At 36.7% G+C, this 22,165-nt stretch overlaps 2 protein-coding genes across 2 annotated transcripts in view; one reads left to right on the top strand and one right to left on the bottom strand.

Moving 5' to 3' along the window:
• Positions 1 to 22,165, top strand: part of LOC123709392 (flotillin-2) — a 158,305-nt gene that overhangs the window by 1,909 nt on the left and 134,231 nt on the right. The gene's annotated exons all lie outside the window — the stretch shown is intronic.
• LOC123709385 (glucose dehydrogenase [FAD, quinone]-like) lies at positions 3,398 to 11,198 on the bottom strand. Its single transcript, XM_045660684.1, has 5 exons — positions 10,901 to 11,198; positions 10,117 to 10,344; positions 8,991 to 9,123; positions 5,174 to 5,293; positions 3,398 to 4,650 (listed from the first exon to the last, which is right to left on the bottom strand). Exons 1-5 carry the CDS (start codon positions 11,151 to 11,153, stop codon positions 3,399 to 3,401), a joined length of 1,986 nt encoding a protein of 661 aa, XP_045516640.1. The 5' UTR covers positions 11,154 to 11,198; the 3' UTR covers position 3,398.

Here is a 22,165-nt window from a genome sequence, read left to right on the forward strand (position 1 = left end):
GCCGGTCCAATACCAGAGAGCATAAGCAGATGTGGTGATTCTATTGGCCCAGCCGATAATATAACTTCTTTGGCGGCGTAAATAGTGAATTTTCGTCCCTGCGTCTGAAATTCTACGCCATACGCTGTCTTCGTCTCTGGATTAATTATAATTTTTGTTACTCTGCTTTTTGTTAATACGTGAAGATTTTGTCTTTTCTTTTTATTATGAAGAAAAGCCTTTGCGCTACTCATTCGTATACCTTTATTCATAGTAGCTTGAATATAGCTAAATCCGAATCCATCAGGACTGTTATAATCAACCCTACGGTGACCTAAAAGCTGTGCTGCGTCCAAAAGGGCTTTAGATAGTTTCGATCTGGAAAACAAATAGCATATTAAGAAAAACAAGATTACTAAATAAAAAAAATCGGATGTAAATAACATAGTATAAAAGCTACAGCTGGTAAAGTTACATGGGAAAATATTACCTAAAAGGTACATCCTCCACATTTAGTTCACCATCTTTTCCGTGCCAAGGAGAATCCTTTAAACCTCTCAAATTTGCACGTTCCGATTTCAGATAGTAGGGTAAAACCTCCCTATATGACCTAAAAATCAAAGGCGTTTTTTATGTAATGATTATATATATAAAGCCTTTATTTTATTTTATTATGTAAGTTATTTTTTAAATTTATTCACAATTCTTTGTGCACAAGAAAAGATAAGTCGGTAATAATGTGAAGGCCTGTATAAAGATAAGTCGGTAATAATGTGAAGGCATGTATAAACATAAGTCGTTAATAATGTAAGGTATGTACAACGGGATTGTCGCTTTAAAGCGACCTGTTCGAACCTGCAATCCGTGCTAAATACGTAACTATAGTGCTACCGTGCTAATAGTGATCTTAATAATAAAAACATTACAAATATAAACCAATATAAATTTGTGCACTGCAGTAATAACAGTGTATTCACAGTGTGAAGTATAAGGAAAAGACAATATTGGTTTTTATTTACTGGATCACTCTAAAATTAATTAAACGTGCAATTAATTTCCGCATAAATTAATGTACATATTAAATTGTATATTCAACCTCTAAATGATTACTTTCGCAAGGTTATATCCAGTTTTTGGCTGGAAATTATGACATTGACCTCGGAAATGCATAATATATAAAACTAATATATAAGTTACGGATAATAATAATTATCTATTATTACTATTATTATTTATTATTTTTAGAGATATACTGACCATCCATAGTTTCCTTTTGCCGCTATTTTGTCCCAGTCAGCAGGCATTCCTCGGGTATAAATCATGTAGTTAACAACACTACTGCCACCAACAGCCTTTCCTCTCGGCCAAAAACATCTTCCATTTGTCATACCTAAAAATAAATATATAAATACATATATGTATATAACGTCTTAGTAAAATTTGTGTTTAAGAACTCGTACAGATCTCCTGTAATGCGCTAAACTAAGAGCTTCGACGCAGACGCAAATGCAGACGAAAGATTTAAAGTGTTGGACTCCTGGTAGAAATGCTATCTTGGTTGCATATCTCAAGGTCTCAGAATTTTAAACAGTTCTTTAAACAAGAACGGTTATTTTAACAAAGAAGTTTAAACAAGGCTTTGTTTTAGTTTTTAGTTACTACAAAAATGTTGTCATGCTGATCTACGTGCCTATTCCAATTCCTATTTATATTAAATGAATGTCATTTAAGATTTATATTTAAAACTAAAAACAACTCCTTTATTCTCACTACAAATATATAAGTATATATTTTTGTTCAACCGTACCCGTACATACTCCAGGTTGTGGCTCCATAAGGTAATGCCAAATATAATCTGTCTGTTGTAACACAGGGGCCAGTATTGGAACCCCCGATATTATTGGCTCTCCCTCACCAGCCTCTAAAAGTAACACAGATGCTTTTTTCTGTTCACTTAGCCTTGCAGCTAAAACACTTCCAGCTGCACCAGCACCAACTACGATGAAGTCGTACACTTTTAATGGTCCTTTAAATCCTGAAAGAGATTATCTGTTCCATATCACAATTATATGTTTGATGTTACATTCATTCAGCCTTTATACATTATCCTACGTGGGGTGCATCTTACTAAACACGTACTTTATTAAACGTAATTAATTCGCCTTTATGTCCAACAATCAAGTTTTATTTCTAAATTCTTCACAGTCAACGATTATTATTGCTATCTAGTTTTTCACTATGAAAAATTCTCTTACCTTTTGGAAGTTCATATTGGTCTGCAAATGCGGCAAAAATGTTTGGCTGTGACCGGTTCAGATGATACATGGGTGTATTAAGCATTGCTTCTATCACTTTGCTTTTGATATTATCAGTATTTTGTGTATTAAAAAACATATCCTCATAATTATCACGCGCCTCGGAAACGGCATATTCGTCGGCTATTGTCACGTAGTCATTGTAACTCGATGAAGCATCCAAAATAGCCAAAACCGCTAAAATGTATATTTTCATGATTTGTAAATACGTCAACGCCTGGCAAAGCACAGTTTGTGAATCACATGAAACTGTTTGATGTCGTTGTACTTTATTATATAATATTAACCGGTTCTAAGGCTTTCCTGTTAAGCTTAAGGCTTTGAACTTGGAATCTTTGCGGCCGTGACGCCAACTATACATTATTTCCGTATGTTATTACGCAAATACTTTGGTTGTTCATATTTCTTATAGTTACTCTACATATTTAGAGTTTGATACATCTATTATTGATATTAATTGTTTTTGAGTAGCTCATATAGCGTACAATGGAGTTCATTGCACTTGCACAGGTTTTTTGTTCGTTAGCGCAAAAAAAATGATTATCTAAGTGTCAGAGGCACGAAGGGTGTGCCACCCCAATTAAGGATCGTGACTTAATGATGACTTCGGTCGTCTTGGTGATTCCAAATTAATAAGTAATTTTTACAGGAATAAGTATAAATTCATAAAATAAAATGAGGGGTGAATGCTGGTGTAAATTCTTGTGATTTTTATAAAAGGATTTAATCTAATCGTCATTGACACTGCGCACGATTAATCGTCAGGCGTTTAAATTAATTTTCTAATCTGTACGCCAGAAGAGGGGAGAATGTTTTTCTCACTGTGTATGTCGAATATTTTAGTTAGTTTGCAGTATAGATCATAATATATCACAACTTTATTTAAAGTAAAATTGGCAGTATGTGCTTTAAAGATACGTACTAAACGATCTATTCTTTGGCGATAGGGACGTTGTTATCAAAATGTTTAAAAAGACAACAATAGTCTTGCTTCATGATTATGTTTGTGTCTTACCCTTAATAAATAAGCGATGTAAATAATACTCCGTTATAGTTACGAAATATTTTTAATTTTGGTTACTTAATGAGGAATGAAATAAATTGTTAAATATTCCAACTTTTTCTTATCATATCGGCAGCTTTTAAACCAATCATCATTCCTGGGCCATTTGTATGAGCAGAAGTTGTCCTTGGTATAACGCTTGTATCTACTACGCGTAATTTTTTTATTCTTCGTACTCTTAACTCCGGGTCAAGAACAGCCATCGGGTCATTGTCGGGACCCATGCGACATGTTGATATTTGATGATGCAAGGTAGCAGTGACAGTACGCACCGCACATTCCCAATACTCATCAGTATCAAACGTGAATTGGCGACATGTCTTGAAGTGTCCGGGATACAACTTTGCACCATACCTTTGAAATGGTGGTGTTTGTACAAGATTTTGTATGTGCCGTATCGATGCAATAAAAGTTGCCACGTCTTTTTTATCTGTTAAATAGTTTCCATACATTTTTGGATTACTATAAGGATTAGAATCCTTCAGTTCTATACGACCAACAGATTTTGGATGAAGTAACATTGGTATTGCGCTCCAAGTGTCGGTACCATCGATTGGGCCGAATGCGTCATTTATAAGACTTTCTGATACCCTCATTCCGCGCCGTATAGCTCGGCTTCCCCCCTTTCCACCGTCAGACAAAAATGATCCACCTATGCTAATTAATTCTACATCGGGTACCGTCGGGTCTGGGTCATCAGATAGAGGTGTCTTAATATAACCAATTGCTTCTACTCCACCAGGTGATGAAAACACATTGTCTCCATTCTTTAGCCAATCCAATATATGGGGAATATCTACAGCCCTATTTTCTATTAAAGATATATTAGTTTCATTAAATGTATATATTAGTCCTGGAAAGGAAATGTGGTCATAAAGTACTTTACCCACGGGCAGATCTTCTATAACTGGGATTCCCAGAGAAGTAAGGTGATCTTTGGGCCCCATACCGGATAGCATAAGAAGTTGAGGCGATGCTATTGGTCCAGCAGATAATATTACTTCCTTTCGTGCACGGACAGTGTGTAGAACTTTGTTACGTACATATTCAATACCGTAAGCAGTCTTGGTTTCTGGGTTAATTAGAATTTTAGTAGCTCTGGTTTCAGGTAAAATGTGTAAGTTCTGTCTATTCTTATGGGTGTGAAGAAATACTTTTGCTGCACTCTGTCGATGTCCTCCACTTATTGTGGCTTGTACAGGTCCGAAACCGAATTTATCAGGTGCATTATAATCTACCGTTGGATGTCCTAGTACAACTCCTGCGTCTAAGAAGGCGTCGCGTAATTTTGTTCTGTAATAACACATTTAATAATAAATATATTATTATTTATATAGATAAGTCTTAGCTCAGAATACGACTTTCCCTGGGATATAGGATTCGAACGCATCACTCGTTCGCGTCCTGGCTGTGAAACCAATGCATTTACGTTCTATGGCCGCTATTTATAAAAACAGATTATTCTAATGACATCGTTTAAAGTAAAATACTCATCTGTCTCTGTTTATCAATTAGTAAACACAATTTAGTATAAAGGGACAAAATTACTTAAAAATAAGAGTGCAATTAGAGTGATCCTTAACAGTGGCTCGTACGGGTTACTTTACACATCGTGAGAAACCGAAGAGAAGATATATGTAAAAAATCCAGCCTAAAACTTCAAATCGGTAGCCCGATATACTGGGATGGGCACGGATCATCTGGATCTCCATTTAGATACGCATATGGAGAACGCATTAAGAGAAATATCGTCGCTAGATTGATTAAGTAATCTAGATATCTATTATTATATGAATTTAAATTAAAAGAAACTTACTTATAGGGAACAAATTCAACAGGTAGGTCCCCGTCTCGTCCTCTGTGGGGTAGTTTTTCTAGTCCATTTAAATAAGATTTTTCCAGTTCGATGTAGTATTTTAAGACATCGTTGTAAGACCTAGAAATACAAGATGAATTTATTTTAATTTCAAATGTCAATATTATGTATACGGTCACAAGGATTAATTTCGGAAATCATTGTGTGTTTACATTAGTTAAAATTTATGGTAGATATTGGGGTAATTTGTATAGAAACCGATGTAAAAATAGATAGATTAATATTAGTGTGTTTACTCCTGCCCCAACAACAGCCTTAACCTTTTGACAACATTGTTTAGTTTTATTTGAATTAACCCATGCAACTTCTTCTACCTGGGTAACACTGAAAATGATTAGAAAATGAAAAAGAGCTTAATGTAGAAAGTACTATACTTTTATTGTTTTCCCAATTAAACTCCGTTCCTCTCTAACATCGTTGTATCCGATGGAACCACTGAGAAAAGCAGTAGGCCCATTCTTCCTTAGTCTCTTCTGTGGCATTTTCGTACGCTTTCACCGCAACTTCAGGGCTCGTAAATCGAATATCTCGAATTTTATCTTTAGTTCTTGGAAATAAATGAAGGTCGCAGGGCGCCAGTTCGGGACTGTATGGCGGATGACTCATTATCTCGACACCTGCCATAGTCACATATTCAACAGCCCGTTTTGCGGAGTGCGCTGAAGCATTGTCGTGGTGAAGGAGGATCCTGCTTCGAGGTCGATGCTGTCGATTTTTTTCCAAAACAACAAGCAAACAGCGATAGACATACCAGTCTGCAGTAATTGTCCTTCCATTTTCTAGGGCAACTGTCTAGCGAAATGAGCTATCCGACCAAAGAATGAGGCAATCATAGTTTTCCTTGACTTCTTCCTTTCTTTACCTTAGATGGCCGATCCTCGATAGGAAACACCCACTGAGCGGATTGTCTCTTGGTTTAGGGTTCGTAGCAGTATATCCAGCTTTCATCACCTGTGACGATGTCAAATACAGCATTTGAGTCGCCGCCGTTAAACTTATCTAACATTTGGCGACACCAGTCCATGCGAAGCTGTTTCTGGTCGTCGGTTAAAGTATGAATCCATCTGGCACAAAGCTTCCTGACGCTTAAATGTTCTTGTAATATTAGGTCCTTACATATGAAATTGTCGTTTTGTATGGGAGGAACAAAAAGTCGAATATTTTTAAATCAAAGTATGAACCATTGTTTTTATGCACTTTTGCCATCTCATTGGTAGTTCATTATTCCCTTTACTAAAAAAAACAGTCGGACGGGAATCAATAAAATCAGTGAAGGCGATTTGGACTGCCCCATCAGAGTTAAATTTTTTCCCTTGCAAGAAGTTGTCCAAATTTAGAAAAAAATGGTAATCTGTTGGAGCAAGTTCCGGGGAGTACGGAGGATGTCTTAGACATTCCAATTGAAGCTTTTCTAATTTGGTAGCCGTCTGTCGTGCAGTGTGTGGTCTAGCGTTGTCGTGAATTAGCAGTAGCGTGGAGCGATTGACCAGCCTAGGTTGTTTAGCCGCTAGCTTTTCCATCATGGTTTGCAATTGCTGACAATAGACATCAGCCGTAATAGTCTTGCCAGATTTGATAAAACTGCAATGAACAATACCGGCACTAGTCCACCAAACGCTTACAAGTAACTTTTTTGGGGTTAATTTTCGCTTGGGGCAGGATTAGGCTGGCTGTCCAGGATCCAACCATTGCACTGAGCGCTTCCGATTATCGTAAAGAATCCATTTTTCATCACAGGTAATGATTCGGTTTAAAATACCTTCATTATTGTGCCGGTTCAGTAATGTAACGCAGCAGTCGACGCGCGTTTGCCGGTTTGCTTCAGTCTTTCGGTTTCAAGCTTTTTAATCTTCCCAATTTGCTTTAAGTGAATTAAAACAGTTTTATCACTAACACCGCAGCCTGCAGCTAACTCGGACGTGGTTTGCGATGGATCCGCTTCCACAAGAGCCTTCAATACTTCATTATCAACTTGGGTCTCAGGCCGTCCACGGGGCATGTTCTGCAGGTAGAAATTACCAGAACGAAAACGTTCGAACCAAAAACTGTGTTTTCTTTTGCAACATGACCGCCATACACATCATTCACCCTTCGAGTCGTTTCCGCAGCACTAGTGCCACGGCGGAACTCGTACTCGTAAATAATGCGATACTTTAAGTTTTCCATTTTGTAAAAAGAGTGACGCAAACAGAAATAAAACAGAAGAAAAAAACAAATGAATGACGGTCATCGAAGCACAAATATATGAGTAAATAGCTTTACAAATTTGAATTTGAACTTCCTAACCAAAGAGGAGGTATTTGAGGTCAAAGTGGCCAGTACGACAAAACGCCAATTTCATATTTTTTTATACCTAATATTTTTTTAACTTGACTTATACCAATGCCTAGGCTCTCCCGTATCTGCTGATAGGTTCTCTCTTATCTTCCTCTATAATGCGTCGCACAGCACGGATGTTATCTTGAGTAGTCGCTGTTAAAGGACGTCCCTCACTCACTATTGAGTTTGCGCATAAACTCGTTAAACCAATAGTAAATAGTGGCACGAGATGGCGCTTCATTAAGAAATGCTAATCGCAACCTATCATAGATTTGTTGTTGAATAAGAGCACAACGAAAGTCATAATAAATCATTGACCGATTTTTTTTGCGTTAGTTTAATTTTCACGTGTAACAAGAGTGTTAGAATTGCCGCCAATACACAAAAACAAATGACAAATGACTGCAATATACTACTTTAGGTTACGAAAGAATTCTAAAATTGAAATTCAAAAAAGTTTTCATTAGCAATGTTTCTATACGACCCCTCATGAGGTGTGTGCTGCAATATTGTGGGCTGCTAGATTGTGAGGAACATGCATGGATCAGATTAGCACTGTGCTATCTTAAGTTCTCATGTTATTTTCACATATTATCCTTTCTATAACATATTTTCATAAGTATCAGATTGTCCTCCATGTTTGAGAGCAAAAATAAATAAAATAAACATATGCTATAGCCCGTTAACTCGTTTAGGTCGAATCAAGTTCATTGCTCTTCAGCAAAAATGATTTTAAATTCAAGTCAAGTCTTAAATTTTGATACAATGTACATTCAAGGTTACATCAAATAAGGTATACGGGATAATCAATGGTAATGAAACAGAAACGTGTTATGAATAAGTTATCAAGTATTTTTTTCTAAAGAATAGAACTAGATATTATTATATTGTATATAAGTTATTGTTTTTAGGTTAATCTTCCTATTCTCTAAGATAAAATAATTCCCCGTAATCCTTGATAAAATTGGTAATTATGAGGTATCTTTGATAGTTTTTCGTAAAAAATCTTGCACGCTAAGTTCAGTGACTGAGTTTCTATATAATGAATAAGTAGAGTTAGTAGTTATAGTTATTATGTTAATAACATATGTTCTAGACGACATCTGACTCCTAGTTCACTCGAAATCCTGGTTCGAATCGAAAAATTCCTTTTGTGTTTCAAGGCAAGCCAGCAGCTAGCCTATTAGGATTATATAAAAATACTAGCTGATCCGGCAAACGTTTTGCCATGTATATGCATATTATTTCCAGGAAATATTTTTTTAGTTCAATTAAAATAGTCTATCTACTATAATGAAAAATAGGGGTTGATCGTAGAGGGGTGACAATTAAGGGTTAAATTTAAAAAAAATCATAAGAATCGAGCCGGTTCGGAGGAGTATGGGAACGAACAATGTGACTCGAGAATGTTATATATATAGATATATATAGAGATTACCATCCATAGTTTCCATCGGCTGCGATTCTATCCCAGTCTTGCGGCCGACCACGGGTATAAATCATATAATTGATAACCGATGAACCACCAACTGCTTTGCCACGGGGCCAGTAACATCTCTCATTATTCATGCCTGTAAGTAAATTACTTTATTACCAGATATTGAGAAAAGTTAGTGTATTGGTAAATATAGAATTAGGGGTCATGTTAGAAAATCTGAGCTCGTCCGAGCTTGAAGATATGAGTTTTAAAATTTATTAAGTTATAAGGATGACACATTCTATAGTTAAGAAAACACTTTTCATACGGATTGAAGCTATGTATTATTAATATAAACTTATATTTACATAATTTTAATTTTACACGGTGACACCGTGACCACGCACGCTGCAAAGCACGCGAAACGTCGGAAAAATGTAAATGTAAAATTATGTAAATAATTATAAGTTTATAATAATAATACATAGCTTCAATCCGTTTAAAAAGTGTTTTCTTAATGTGTAAAAGCTATGTTAACAAAAGACAATGCTACATTCTATAGTTATTTGAGATTTTAAAGGAAGGTTTAATAATGATGCCCTTCCAAAATATGATAACGTGAGATAAAGTTAGTGTTTTCAATAGGATTCATGAAATGAAAACGTGCCTATCATTATTTTATTTCAACATTGATAAGTGTTTTTATCAAAAAACTAAATTATGTATATTGTTTTTCTTATTTTTTTTTAAATAACTGAGTGTTTTTTATTCTTTGTATGAAAGTTAATTATGTAATCTTTAATGGATATTAAATTTTATTGATCTTTATTTGCCTTTTGATATACCTATGAACAGTCAAATATATTTTAACTGAATATTTTTTTTATTGTGAACCATGTTTCGTATGTTTTATTAGTATATGTTTTTTTTAACAAGGTAAGGTCTTAAATAAGAAATTTAAGTTAATTGTAGTTAGAAGCCGTGCAAGAAGCTTTTCAAAGCACCAGAATGGGTGCGCTGAATGTTAAAGAAGATCAAGCAATACAGCATTTGTTTTAAGAAATTCTTGATAAATTATGACTATATGTACTTACTCGTTTTGAATGTTTTAAAAGGTTTTTTATAGTACCTATTTTTTTCTATTTACCTATACAAACGCCCGTCTGTGGTTCCATGTAATAATCCCAAGAATAATCAGTAGACTGGAAGTATGGGGCTATAGCTGGTATATCTGTGACGAGCTGTTCCGTTCTTCCAACCTCCAGTAGTAGAACAGTTGTGTTTCTGTTCTTTGATAGTCGGTTTGCGAGAGCGCAGCCAGCTGATCCAGCACCGATTATAATGAAGTCATACTCAGAGTACGGTTCTGTCAAACCTGAAATAATTGCACATTAATGATCTTATATCTTATACTAAATTTAGGTTAGAATATACTATAACGTTATGTTTATTTGTGTCTCTGGTATCGTAGACATGTTGTCGCCCACTTGGGTACGCTCAGAAAATTACAGCTTGTATATAAATCTAGGTAGTCTATCAGATGTTGAATTGCATTAAATTAAATTATAATAACTGACTTAAATAAGATTCATGACTATTCTATAATTGTCCAGAAATATTCCCTATGAAGAAGCTTGAACTTCACGTGACTTGTTTATTAAAGCGTAAATTGCGAATCTATACACTAAACAATACAATCTTTGTTGATATTACAATGGGTTTTGAACAAACAGAACTATACTTATTATAATTAAAGAAACATATAAATAATTTAATACAATTATAAGTCTATAAAATCTTTATTTTATATGTAAAGTAATTAACTCAACAGTACCTTTATGCACTATTAGGAAAAGTAATGTTCAATACACTTTTAAATTCCCCAACTTTTTAAGTGGCGACTGTGATGGTTTTCAGTACATAGCACTTACCTCCAGGTAAAGAATAGGAATCCCGTAGGAAACGGAAAAAGTCTTTAGTATGTGGTCCGTAAAATGATGCAGCCACTTCCACAATCATGTTTGTCGTTGGATGATTAAATTCCGACCAAAAGAGCCTTCCGCTCCTTGAACTTTGCTCGTCTTGCACAGAATCGTAAAAGTTCTCTGCTTCAACTGTCGCTTCATCTTCGCTGGTCGAGGTTACGATAAATAAAATGAATATGACCACGAAGTTTATTTGCATTTTAAAAATTGTAAAAATACTTTAGACTCAATGGTATCCGTCGAAATGTCGCTACTCAGTGACGTTCGCGGGATGTATGAATTCAATTTCAAAAAGTAAGTCGCTTACCACGAGACAGTATTATGGTCGTGTTGATGACGACTTCGGAATTGTGTTTAATGGATATGTGGGGAATAAAAAGATTGCCTGTTTAAAGTCTACGTAGTGTTTACAAAAGTTTTAAGGCTCTTTCAAATTTGTTTACATTTCATCTCATACCGTACCTAATCGTAAATACCTAATTTGATGATAATAGATTCTTAGTGATTCTAGTCTAGTCTTTTATAGTGATTATTGTAAAGAGTACCTATCGGATTATAAATGTTGAAATGATTCAACGAAATTTCTGAATATATCTTAAAAAAAATATAAATGAATGATAATGTTATATTTGAGAGCTTTGCTCACTTGAGCTGACAAGAGGAGGGGGGAGGTGGGAATAAATTGCAGTAAATCTGCTTACGGTAATGGAGAGTCACTAAAAGAAGAAGTGAACTGAGATTCATTAGTTTTTGATACTTCTCATAGGTATTTAATATCTAGATTGATGTGGTTTCAGTTTGGTGTATTTCAAAATTTTAAATCATCACTAACGGTACACAAGATAAAAAGATCAAAACATTAACGTATCTCAATTTTCGTATGTCATCGACCTACAGTTCGATGTCGCTGACCAATTGAATATGCGGAAAACTATACGGCAAATTTCGCTTTTATCTTGTTGAAGTTAATGTTTAATGAAATCCTGTTCGTAGGCGAAGCCTTATCTTAATTATCCTAATCCTGTTATTTGACTTACTAGTAAACGTTCGTACAAAAATCTGCATCAATTTTTTTGAAGTGAAATCTTCTTTATCGGCGTTGTAAAAAAATTGACCGTCACATTTTTCCGTTACGCGCCATCTTTTTCTTGTCCCTACCACGGTCGTTTCGAAGCCATTAATGACAAAAATATATAATAACGTTAACAATGATAGTAAATAATTCTATTACAATTAATGAAGTTCTGTAATAATCTTAGTAGTAATAAGGTAGAATGAAATCATTGTATTATTTGTGTATTATAGTTCATTTTTCGGAAAATAAGGTTTCACTTATTTATGACACATTTGCACAATGACATTACTTATATATTATAGCGGCTAGGCTCGTGAATTGTTTTTAGTTTTTGCCCCAAATTTAGTAAAGGCGTTTCATTCGCTCTGTTTGAAAGAAAAGTATTTTGTTTTAAAATTTAGCCAGGCGTTTTTTATTGCTATTTAAAAAAATAATAATAGTACTTAAATAGTAGCTGTATATTTTGTAAATAAATACGAAGAAATATATATTACTTTATTATCATCTATATTAGATTTAATTGTGCCAAAACATTGCAGAGTTAGGTACTTGTTTCAGAAAGAGTTTTCAAAGTAAAATTTTCGTTCATAAGACCTCATTAAAAATTTCCGTCTATGATATATTACCAACATTACCAGACATTTGTATTGCTTGCTATAATCATATCTGAAGCCTTTTCGCCTATCATTACCGCGGGTGCGTGTGTATGCGAAGATATTGGTTCAGGAATTATACTAGAATCCACAACACGTAACCTACTTATACCATAAACTCGAAGCTCTGGGTCAACTACTGCTTGAGGATCGCCTACAGGGCCCATACGACATGTTGCAATCTGGTGGTGAAGAGTAGCTGTGAGGGTACGTACACTACATTCCCAATATTCATCTGAATTCAAGGGGAGGTCTGGACAAGTGGAAAATTGGGCTGGATACAGTTTTGCTCCGAACCGTTGAAAGGCTTCTGTTTCGGCTAAGCTTTGGATGAATCTTATGGATGCAACGAATGTTTTGATATCTTTAGGATGTGTCAGATAATTACCGTACATGAGTGGAGGACTCTTTGGGTTATTATCTTTTAATTCTAAGTAACCAACTGATTTTGGATGAAGTAACATTGGGAAAGCAGTCCAAGTATAAGTGGCATCGATGGGTCCGTATGCTTTGTCAAAGAGTTCTTCCTGTATCATCATTCCTCTTCGTACAGACTTACTACCACTTGCTCCACCGTCAGATACCAAAGAGCCACCAATGCTTATAAGTTCAATATCAGGAACATTTTCAGGGTCATCAGACTGAACTGTCTTGATATAACCTATAGCTTCCGCGGATCCAGCAGTAGCTAACTCATTATTACCATATTGAAGCCATCCAATTAAGTTCGTTAGAGCGTTTGAGGTAATTTGGTTTTCTATTAAACTAGCTGAATTGTTTAAAGTAAATACTAGTCCGGGAAATGTTATATGATCGTAAAGAGTTCGACCCACGGGTAGGTCTTGTACGACTGGTACTCCAACTCTTTCAAGGTTGTCTCGAGGTCCAATTCCTGATAACATAAGCAGTTGCGGAGAGGCTATGGGACCGGCTGAAAGTATAACCTCTTTACGTGTACGAATTTTCCATAACTGCTTACGCCACGTGAACTGTACTCCGTAAGCGACTTTATCGTCATTTATAAGAATCTTGGTCGCTCTCGCTAATGGTAAAATATGCAAGTTGGTTCTTTTTTTAATATTGTGCAAAAAAGCCTTTGCGGCACTGACTCGCCTTCCAGAGTGTGTGTTTGTTTGTACATAACCAAATCCTAGTTGTTCTGGAGCATTGTAATCAGAAGTCGGTATTCCTAATATTCTTCCAGCTTCGAGAAATGCGTCTGCTAATGGTGTTCTGAAACCACATATTTAATTTATTTTAATATAATTTAAAACTGAGCTAAGTTCATTTATTTTATTTAGTATGATGACGACTAATTATTTATAAGCGGAATTTGGTTTAATTTATAGGACCTTTAAATGTATAAAATGTATACTTACGTCGGCGTAAACTCTATGTTCATTTCTCCATTTCGTCCATGATACGGGGAATCTTCTAGCCCTAATAGACTGGCTCGTTCTGATCTCTTATAATACTCCAAAACCTCATCGTAACTCCTGTAAGGACAAACTAAATATATGCATTTAATGTAAGAAGTAAACTAGTGCATAGTTATTGTAAAACCAGTTACGTATAGAACATGATAATATAGTTTTACAAATTGGATAGAACACGAAAAATGTTAAACTAAGTAAGATTTTGAATATAAAGTTAAGCAAATAGCCTAGATCATAATTTATACAGCAACATTTTTGTAGACTTTATATTTGGATAAAATTTAATCTGGTTCACGACAATTAAAATCTTTGTTAAGGGAAGGTTTATTACTAAGTATTCTTGTATAACGGTAGATTATCTCAGGATAAGATCGGGTCGTTTCGTCGAAACCAAGGTTTGGTTTAACTTATATTTATTTTTGGACACACGGGTAACACTGTTTTATCAAAAGAACTTTTTTATGCTTGCGAATTTTGCGTAGGTACATACCTAATACTGATGAATATAAAAAAGTGCTTTGGTCAAAGTGTAATTGCACTAATTTCATTATTATGACTAATAAATCCTGCCAAATGCATATATCTTTCTTTACTTTTTTTATATTATTTTTAATGTAGATCTATAGAAATAGCTATTGCCTACATCGCACTTGCGCTTTATTCCACTTTTAAATATTATCTTTCCTTATATATATATTCCTTCCCGAGAGAGTTTGCTTGTTGCCTATTAGGGAAAGTTGTTTCATTATACTATTGTTTTGGTATGTAACTAATTGTTAAATTGTCTTTTTCGCATACCATCCATAATTTCCTTTAGCTGCGATACGATTCCAGTCTTGTGGTCTTCCTCTTGTGTAAATCATATAATTGATCACGCTAGTTCCCCCCACCGCTCTCCCCCTTGGCCAGTAACACCTTTTATCTATCATACCTGTAAAAAGATCTCAATTTTTTACTACATTTGTATTTTTTTATATATCTTTTTATTTCGTTTTATGATGGTTTTGACTGAATTCTAAAAAGTAAAGTAAAAAACTATAGCAAGAGTTTTATATAGTGTTTAATGCTACAAGCGGGTGTAACACACGACATAAAATAATTACAGTCGCTAATTGCTTGTCGGATTAATCTTGAAAATCCTTGTTTTTCACATGGCCAGTTATATGTCGCATGGTCCCGTGTCGGAATACCAACATAACTATTTATATATGCGCCAGAAAAACAATTAAAGAACATTGTATATCATAAAGCATTAGAATAGTAAACACTTTGTTTCTCAAATATGTTTTTAGTTAATTATACCAATTCAAAATCAATATTCATAGTTAAGACAGGACATCGACTGTCGGGTCCGCTAGTGATTTATAAATAAATTTGACATACCCATACAAACACCTGGTTGTGGTTCCATGTAATATGCCCATGAATATTCTGTTCTTTGAAAATAAGGGGCAATTGAAGGCAAGTCTGTGAAAAGTGATTCAGGTCTGCCTACTTCAAGAAGAAGGACTGTAATGTTAGGATTTTCAGTTAATCTGTTTGCCACGACACAGCCAGCTGATCCTGCGCCAATGATAATGTAGTCGTATTGAAAATATGGCGCCTTTACGTCTGTAAGAAATTGTTTACCATATAGAGAGACTGTTTAGTATAGGTCAGCAAATTTTATAAAATAATAGTCCGTACATTCTAATTGCATACATGATTTTTATCTTCATACTTACTATTTGGTAATGGATATTTGTCCCGGAAAATGTCGAAGATATCATTTGGTTTATTTTGTTCATAGTTCGAGGAAACAGCTAACTTCAGAAGGTCCATAGGCTTTTGCACCAGCGATTGGAATTGTTTTATAATATCCATATAATTTGGTCCACTCGAAACATATAAACATTGGCAGACAATAATAACCATTGCTACTTTTATTTTTAATGTCATTTTGATATACCGTCCGTTACCGTCGTTTAAATTATTATACTTGTATTGTTTTTTTATGTTATTGTGAAATATTTGTTGTACTGAAAAGAAAAACAAATTAATATGAAAAAACAAAAATAACTGGGTCCTTACTGTTATCGGATAAATGTTTATTTATTTATTAACACTTCGTTACACTGCAATATAAAAATAATGAACACAATTAAATCAAAAGGAGGGCAACTGGCGGCCTTATCGCTTTCGAGCGATCTCTTCCAGGCAACCACTGTATTAAAGATATGTATTATATTATCTGATGGGCTTTCGAGGATAATTTTTAAATATACGAAGTATCGTTAAAAATTTAGTTTTTAACAAGGAATCTAATTTTTCTAAATACAAAATAGTATATAAACCTGAGCGGATAAGCAAGGTCGTTCACTCCATGCACTTTTAGCAATAAAACAACTTTGTTAAAATATGTCCAACCTCTCGCTGGAATAAGTTAAAATCTACTGGGGTCTACTCTTAAAATTCTGTATAATTCAGGTCATACACTAAACTTGTAATTGTGCAACTTTATACTAAACCTCCAGCAGTTTTGAAAATATATGATTTAAAATTGTTACGGAATGTATGTTCATGAATTAATTTTCGTCTTACATTTCGAAATTAAATATATTTATTTTAATATATATACTTAATAGCTGTTTTTTATGCTTTACTTCACTTGTGGCACTGAGAATGTAAAAAATGTGTGTAATAAATGTATGTCCAAAATTCTTTTATTGTAAGGCTTAATGGTTGTACACAGTGCTTGTAAAATTATCCCTAATGATAAATAAATATAATAAATGAACTTTCTATTAATAAGTAATAAAAACGGTAATTCAGTTAGGAAATATAATGTCCAATTAGTTAATGTGTGATTTATATGGCTGTTAAAGATGTATTTTTATTTTTGATTGGATCTATAGTAAACTGAACTCTTTATAAAATTAATTAAGTAATCGTTATCTCTTTATGTCTGTTAACTGATAGTACATTAAGCTCGACCCTCTAAGCGACGGTAGACAGATGAAGTATTTAATTATAAATGAGTTGTCATAATAAAAAGTCTTTTTGACCCATCTGTCATCACGAACGCGGCTAATGTGAGCGGCCTATTTCCACTTTAACTTTTTTTTAATGTGTCACGACGTCTGTTATGTGTGTTTTACACTGCTTTTTACTTTATTGTTAATCGAAGTAAGTAGTTAGTCAGAATATTAGTTTTTTTACTCCAATGTTCTTTCTACAAACGCCTTATTAAAAATCCACGTTCAGCCTCCATATGACCATACATTGATGTCTCTTCCTGCTAGCTATCTAATTTTAAGGTCGGATTTCAAAACTTTATTTAATGCCAAAAAATTATGCTAGGTCTACTATTCTGGTTGTTTCATCCACATGTAGGTTATGATTACACGATATTTGCTTTCTAGGTACGTAGGTATGTAGTTCGGGACATATTCAAGTGACGTGGCATTGACAAAACCTTGTCGATCTTCGTTTACTTTAACGTTAATTAACATATTAATAAAAATGTGTGTTTAAAATGAAATAACCGTTAATTAGGACAAGTTCCTACACAATAAATAAATTAAAAAAGTTATATGTGTTACTCGCGTTGAAAGGCAATATTGAAACTATATTTATGAAGCGAATTTTGCTAGAATACATTTTTGTGACCTATAAAACCGGTTCAGTGAAGCTTTGAGAATGTAATTGGTCATTTTTGCACCACTCCACAATCGGATATGATTACGATAAATATAGGGCGTGTAGAAGTAACCTTGTATATGACTGCAAAGAACCGGTACAATATTCTGTTTGTATCACGGAAATGCTTATGGAAAAGCAACTATTAAAAGATACTAAAGTAAACTAATAAGGTTTATGGAGTAAGGCCATAAAAGTAATTAGCTTACTTCTATGTTGAAACACTCGAACTTTTGTTTGGTTGAGTCTTTATTTCGTTAGTATAGTAGTAAACAGTTCAATAGATTATTGTACCAAAGTAACATCGTTATCACTAGTCATACTTTAATGATTAATAAACATCTATGGATTTAGGGTCCCCTCCATTTCTGCTCCAACTCGACCGGCTTTGCATCTATTCCATCCATTTGCAGCCTGAATGCTTTTCGATGTCCATTTTGTCTGCGGCCAGGCGGTCTTTTGTTCCGCCGAGGTCTCCATTCAAGAAACCTTCGGGTCCACCGGGTCCATGCGCGCTATATAGCCATTGCAATAACAGTAAAGTAGAAGTAACTTTTATGTCCGTTATGGTAATCCTTACACAGTCTAGTTTGATAGAATTTTAATATACCAAAATACCCTTTAAAAATAATAGAGCAATTTAAATAACTTCACAAAATACTTTTCAAGCAGGCGTTAAGTTTTTATAATCTTAATAATTTTTCACTTTTAATTTTTTTTTAAATTGTTAGTTTTATTATGCAATTTAGATTTATTTATATACAATATACTAGTTTGTCGTGGAAAATGTTTTTTAATCTTACACACGTCTGTGCTCACGTATTTCTATATAAGATTTTTTTAAAGGCCCATAACTCTGTTATGTTGGTTTCTTCCGAAAATTATAGCATACTCTCTATTATCTTGATATAAGATTCTGAAGAATTTATCGATAAACATACTTACACTTTCGAAATGTTTAGATTAGAAATCGATTATCACACTCAAGTTCACCAATTGCCCAATTCTAGAAATATGTATCGCTAATTAATTAATGATTTTCGTCAAACATTGCGAAATTCAAGTTTCTTCTATGACAAAAAAAACAGATGAGTGTCGTTTCAACCGTTTAGAATTCTACAGAACAAATCTTATTTGATTCGATATCTGTACAAAATGAAGTTAATTTGTAGATCTTATATGTAATAGACATGAGCCCCGATGCAAAATAGTTCGTCTAGTATGGAAAGTAGTGCAAAGCGTAAAATATAGCAAGTAAATATTGGTAATATAATTAAGAACTTTTTTTTTTATAAAATAGGGGGCAAACGGGCAGGCGGCTCACCTGATGTTAAGTGATACCGCCGCCCATGGACACTCTCATTGCCAGAGGGCTCGCGAGTGCGTTGCCGGCCTTTTAAGAATTTGTACGCTCTTTTCTTGAAGGACCCTAAGTCGAATTGGTTCGGAAATACTTCAGTGGGCAGCTGGTTCCACATAGCGGTGGTGCGCGGCAAAAATTGCCTTGGTGATACGGGTGGAATTTTGTATTCTGCCTCGACGTCCGATGATGAAACTCAGCTGCAGGTATTAATCCGAACCACTCCTCTGAACACTCTCCATGGTAAATGCGGTAGAAGATGCAGAGTGACCCCACATCTCTACGCAACGCCAAAGGATCGCACCGCTCTTCGTTGGATACGGTCAAGTGGAAGGAGCTGGTACTGGGGAGCCCCCGCCCAGAGGTGAGAACAGTATTCCATGTGGGGCCGTATTTGCGCTTTATAGAGTTGCAAGCGGTGGCCCGGAGTGAAGTACCGTCTCGCCTTGCTGAGCACACCAAGCTTTTTGGAGGCTAATTTAGCCTTTCCCTCCAAATGACCGCGAAACTGAACGTCGTTCGATATGTCAACGCCAAGTATTCCGATGCTGGCTGTGGCTTCAAGAAGAGTGTTTTCGAAAAGAGGAGTAGCGACAAAGGGTATTTTTTTCGCGGAAAACGCGCAAACTTGTGTCTTCTTGGGGTTAAATTGGACTAGGTTTAGTCTACCCCAGTCCGAGACTCCACGTAAAAGAGTTTCGACTTCAGACACAAGTTTGTTCCGGTACTCATCGACAACTGCCCGAGAAATACCTGCCCGGCCAATGTAAAGAGTATCCCCAGTGCTGTCGTCCGCATAGCAATGAATGTTGCTAAGTTGCAACATGTCATTGATATGCAGAAGAAACAGGGTCGGGGACAGAACACAGCCTTGTGGGACCCCAGCATTCACGGGTTTAAGGTCGGAACATGCTCCGTCGACGACGACCTTGATGCTCCGATCGGCTAGAAAGCTGGAGATCGAGTCGCATAATTTCTCAGGAAGCCCGTAGGCTGGAAGCTTCGAGAGCAGTGCTTTGTGCCACACCCGATCGAAGGCTTTCGCTATGTCCAAACTAACCGCTAGTGCCTCCCCCTTGGACTCAATTGCCTCTGCCCATCTATGAGTAAGGTATACTAGAAGGTCACCAGCCGAACGACCACGACGAAAGCCGTACTGATAATCGCTAATCAGCTGGTGGCCCTCTAGATAACTCAAGAGCTGGCCATTAATAATGGATTCCATTATTTTGGAGAACAAGGAGGTTATTGCGATTGGGCGATAGTTGGATGGATCAGAGCGATCGCCTTTTTTAGGGATCGGATGTATCGAAGCGGTCTTCCAGCACTTCGGGACAGTGCCGAGCGAGTACAGGTACCGGAAAAGGCGCGTCAGGACCGGAGCCAACTCAGGAGCACAAGTACGCAGCACAATTGGATGGATACCATCCGGCCCGCTCGACTTATGAATGTCCAAGGAAGATAGTGCTCTGCGAACAGCACGTTGCCGGAATGTGATTTCCGGCATTGAGTTATCACACCGCGAAATCGCCGGTGGTGATCTCCCCCGGTCATCCAAAGTCGAGTTGGACGCGAAGAGACAGCCCAAGAGGTCGGCCTTCTCCTTCGCAGTGTGGGCGAGCGAGTCATCCTCTCTGTGCAGCGGTGGTATCGATGGCTGACAAAAATTCCCTTGTACAGCTTTGGCGAGAGACCAGAAGGCTCGGGTCCCAGAAGGGAGTTGGGCCAATCTCTCGCCAAATCTGGAGATGTGCTCTGACTTTGCCTTGGCGATTTCCCGTTTGAAGGACCTGGAGGCTGAGTTATATGCTTTTTTATGTTCGCTGGTATTGGCATCACGAGATATCGCCGCTTCCGCCCATGCATTAAAGCATTCTCGCTTTCGACGCGATGCCGCCTTGCAAGAACGCTTAAACCAGGGCTGTGACTTGCCACCGATCGGCACCGCAGAGAATGGAATAAAAAGTTCCATGCCCTGTAGAACCACTTCGGCGACAGAGGCAGCGACGGAATCTGGAGCTTCCGACGAAAAGCACATAGGCCCCCAAGGGTAGGACGCAAAGAAAGACCGCATCCCATCCCAATCTGCTGACCGATAGTGCCAAATACGACGACAACCTGAAAAACGGGGCCGAGGAGGGCGCGTAGTAGGCACAGTACTCCGGACCACACAATGATCCGATGAACCCAATGGCGGGTCAACAGAGACTTGATAGGTCTCCGGATGTGAGGTCAGCAGAAGGTCCAACAAAGAGGGTTTATGACCATCCACATCTGGTATTCGCGTAATCGCAGGGACCATTTGTGACAGGTCGTAAGCTAAAGCAAAGTCGTGAAAGGATCTTCCCGCGTGATCGGTGGTTTCCGAACCGAGCCAATCGGCATGGTGAGCGTTAAAATCGCCAAGTATCACGATTTCAGCGGTAGGAACCCCTTCGAGCAGGGAATCTGTAGCCATTTGGATGTGCTCAATGAGTCGCTCAGTTTCGGTATTTCCGCTATGGGACCTATACAGGCATGCGTAGAATCGCGGATGGTCATCGCAGTCTACGCGCAGCCAGAGGCTAGATAGGTCCCTTCCTTCAAGCGACCCGAGGCGACGAGAACAGATATCCTCTCTGACGTACACGCAAACTCCCGCCCGCGGCACAAATGAATGTTCCAATTTGTACCCCGGGTAGGAGAGGTAGGAAGTATCAGCCGGGGAGGATATCTGAGTCTCAGTAAGGAAGAATAAGGCCGGCTTCGCAGTTTCGAGGTGAAAGTGAACAGCGTTAAGATTAGAGTTGAGCCCCCTAACATTGGTAAAGTCCACTGAGAGCGTGGAAGGGGATGCCTTCGGTAAATTCTTCCGTTTGCCCCGAGATCGAAACCTATAGTTTTTTGCGCAGTTTTTGCCCACCCCAGAATACGAAGGGCAGCCTGTGCATCCACCACCGAATACTGATTGTTCCGATGATGGACGCTCAGAGGGGGATTCTCCACAGCGGAAACGTGTGGTACCCCCCT

The sequence above is a fragment of the Pieris brassicae genome, chromosome 5 (assembly GCF_905147105.1).
Source record: "Pieris brassicae chromosome 5, ilPieBrab1.1, whole genome shotgun sequence".
NCBI lineage: Eukaryota > Metazoa > Arthropoda > Insecta > Lepidoptera > Pieridae > Pieris > Pieris brassicae.

Bases quoted from the DNA above. Each gene is read 5' to 3' on its own strand.
- LOC123709385 (XM_045660684.1), bottom strand. From the start codon at position 11,153: ATGCAAATAAACTTCGTGGTCATATTCATTTTATTTATCGTAACCTCG. The intron at 10,345-10,900 runs GTAAGTGCTATG...CAATTATTTCAG, and splicing joins TTCCTATTCTTTACCTGGAG to GTTTGACAGAACCGTACTCT. The intron at 9,124-10,116 runs GTAAATAGAAAA...ATTTACTTACAG, and splicing joins ACAGACGGGCGTTTGTATAG to GCATGAATAATGAGAGATGT.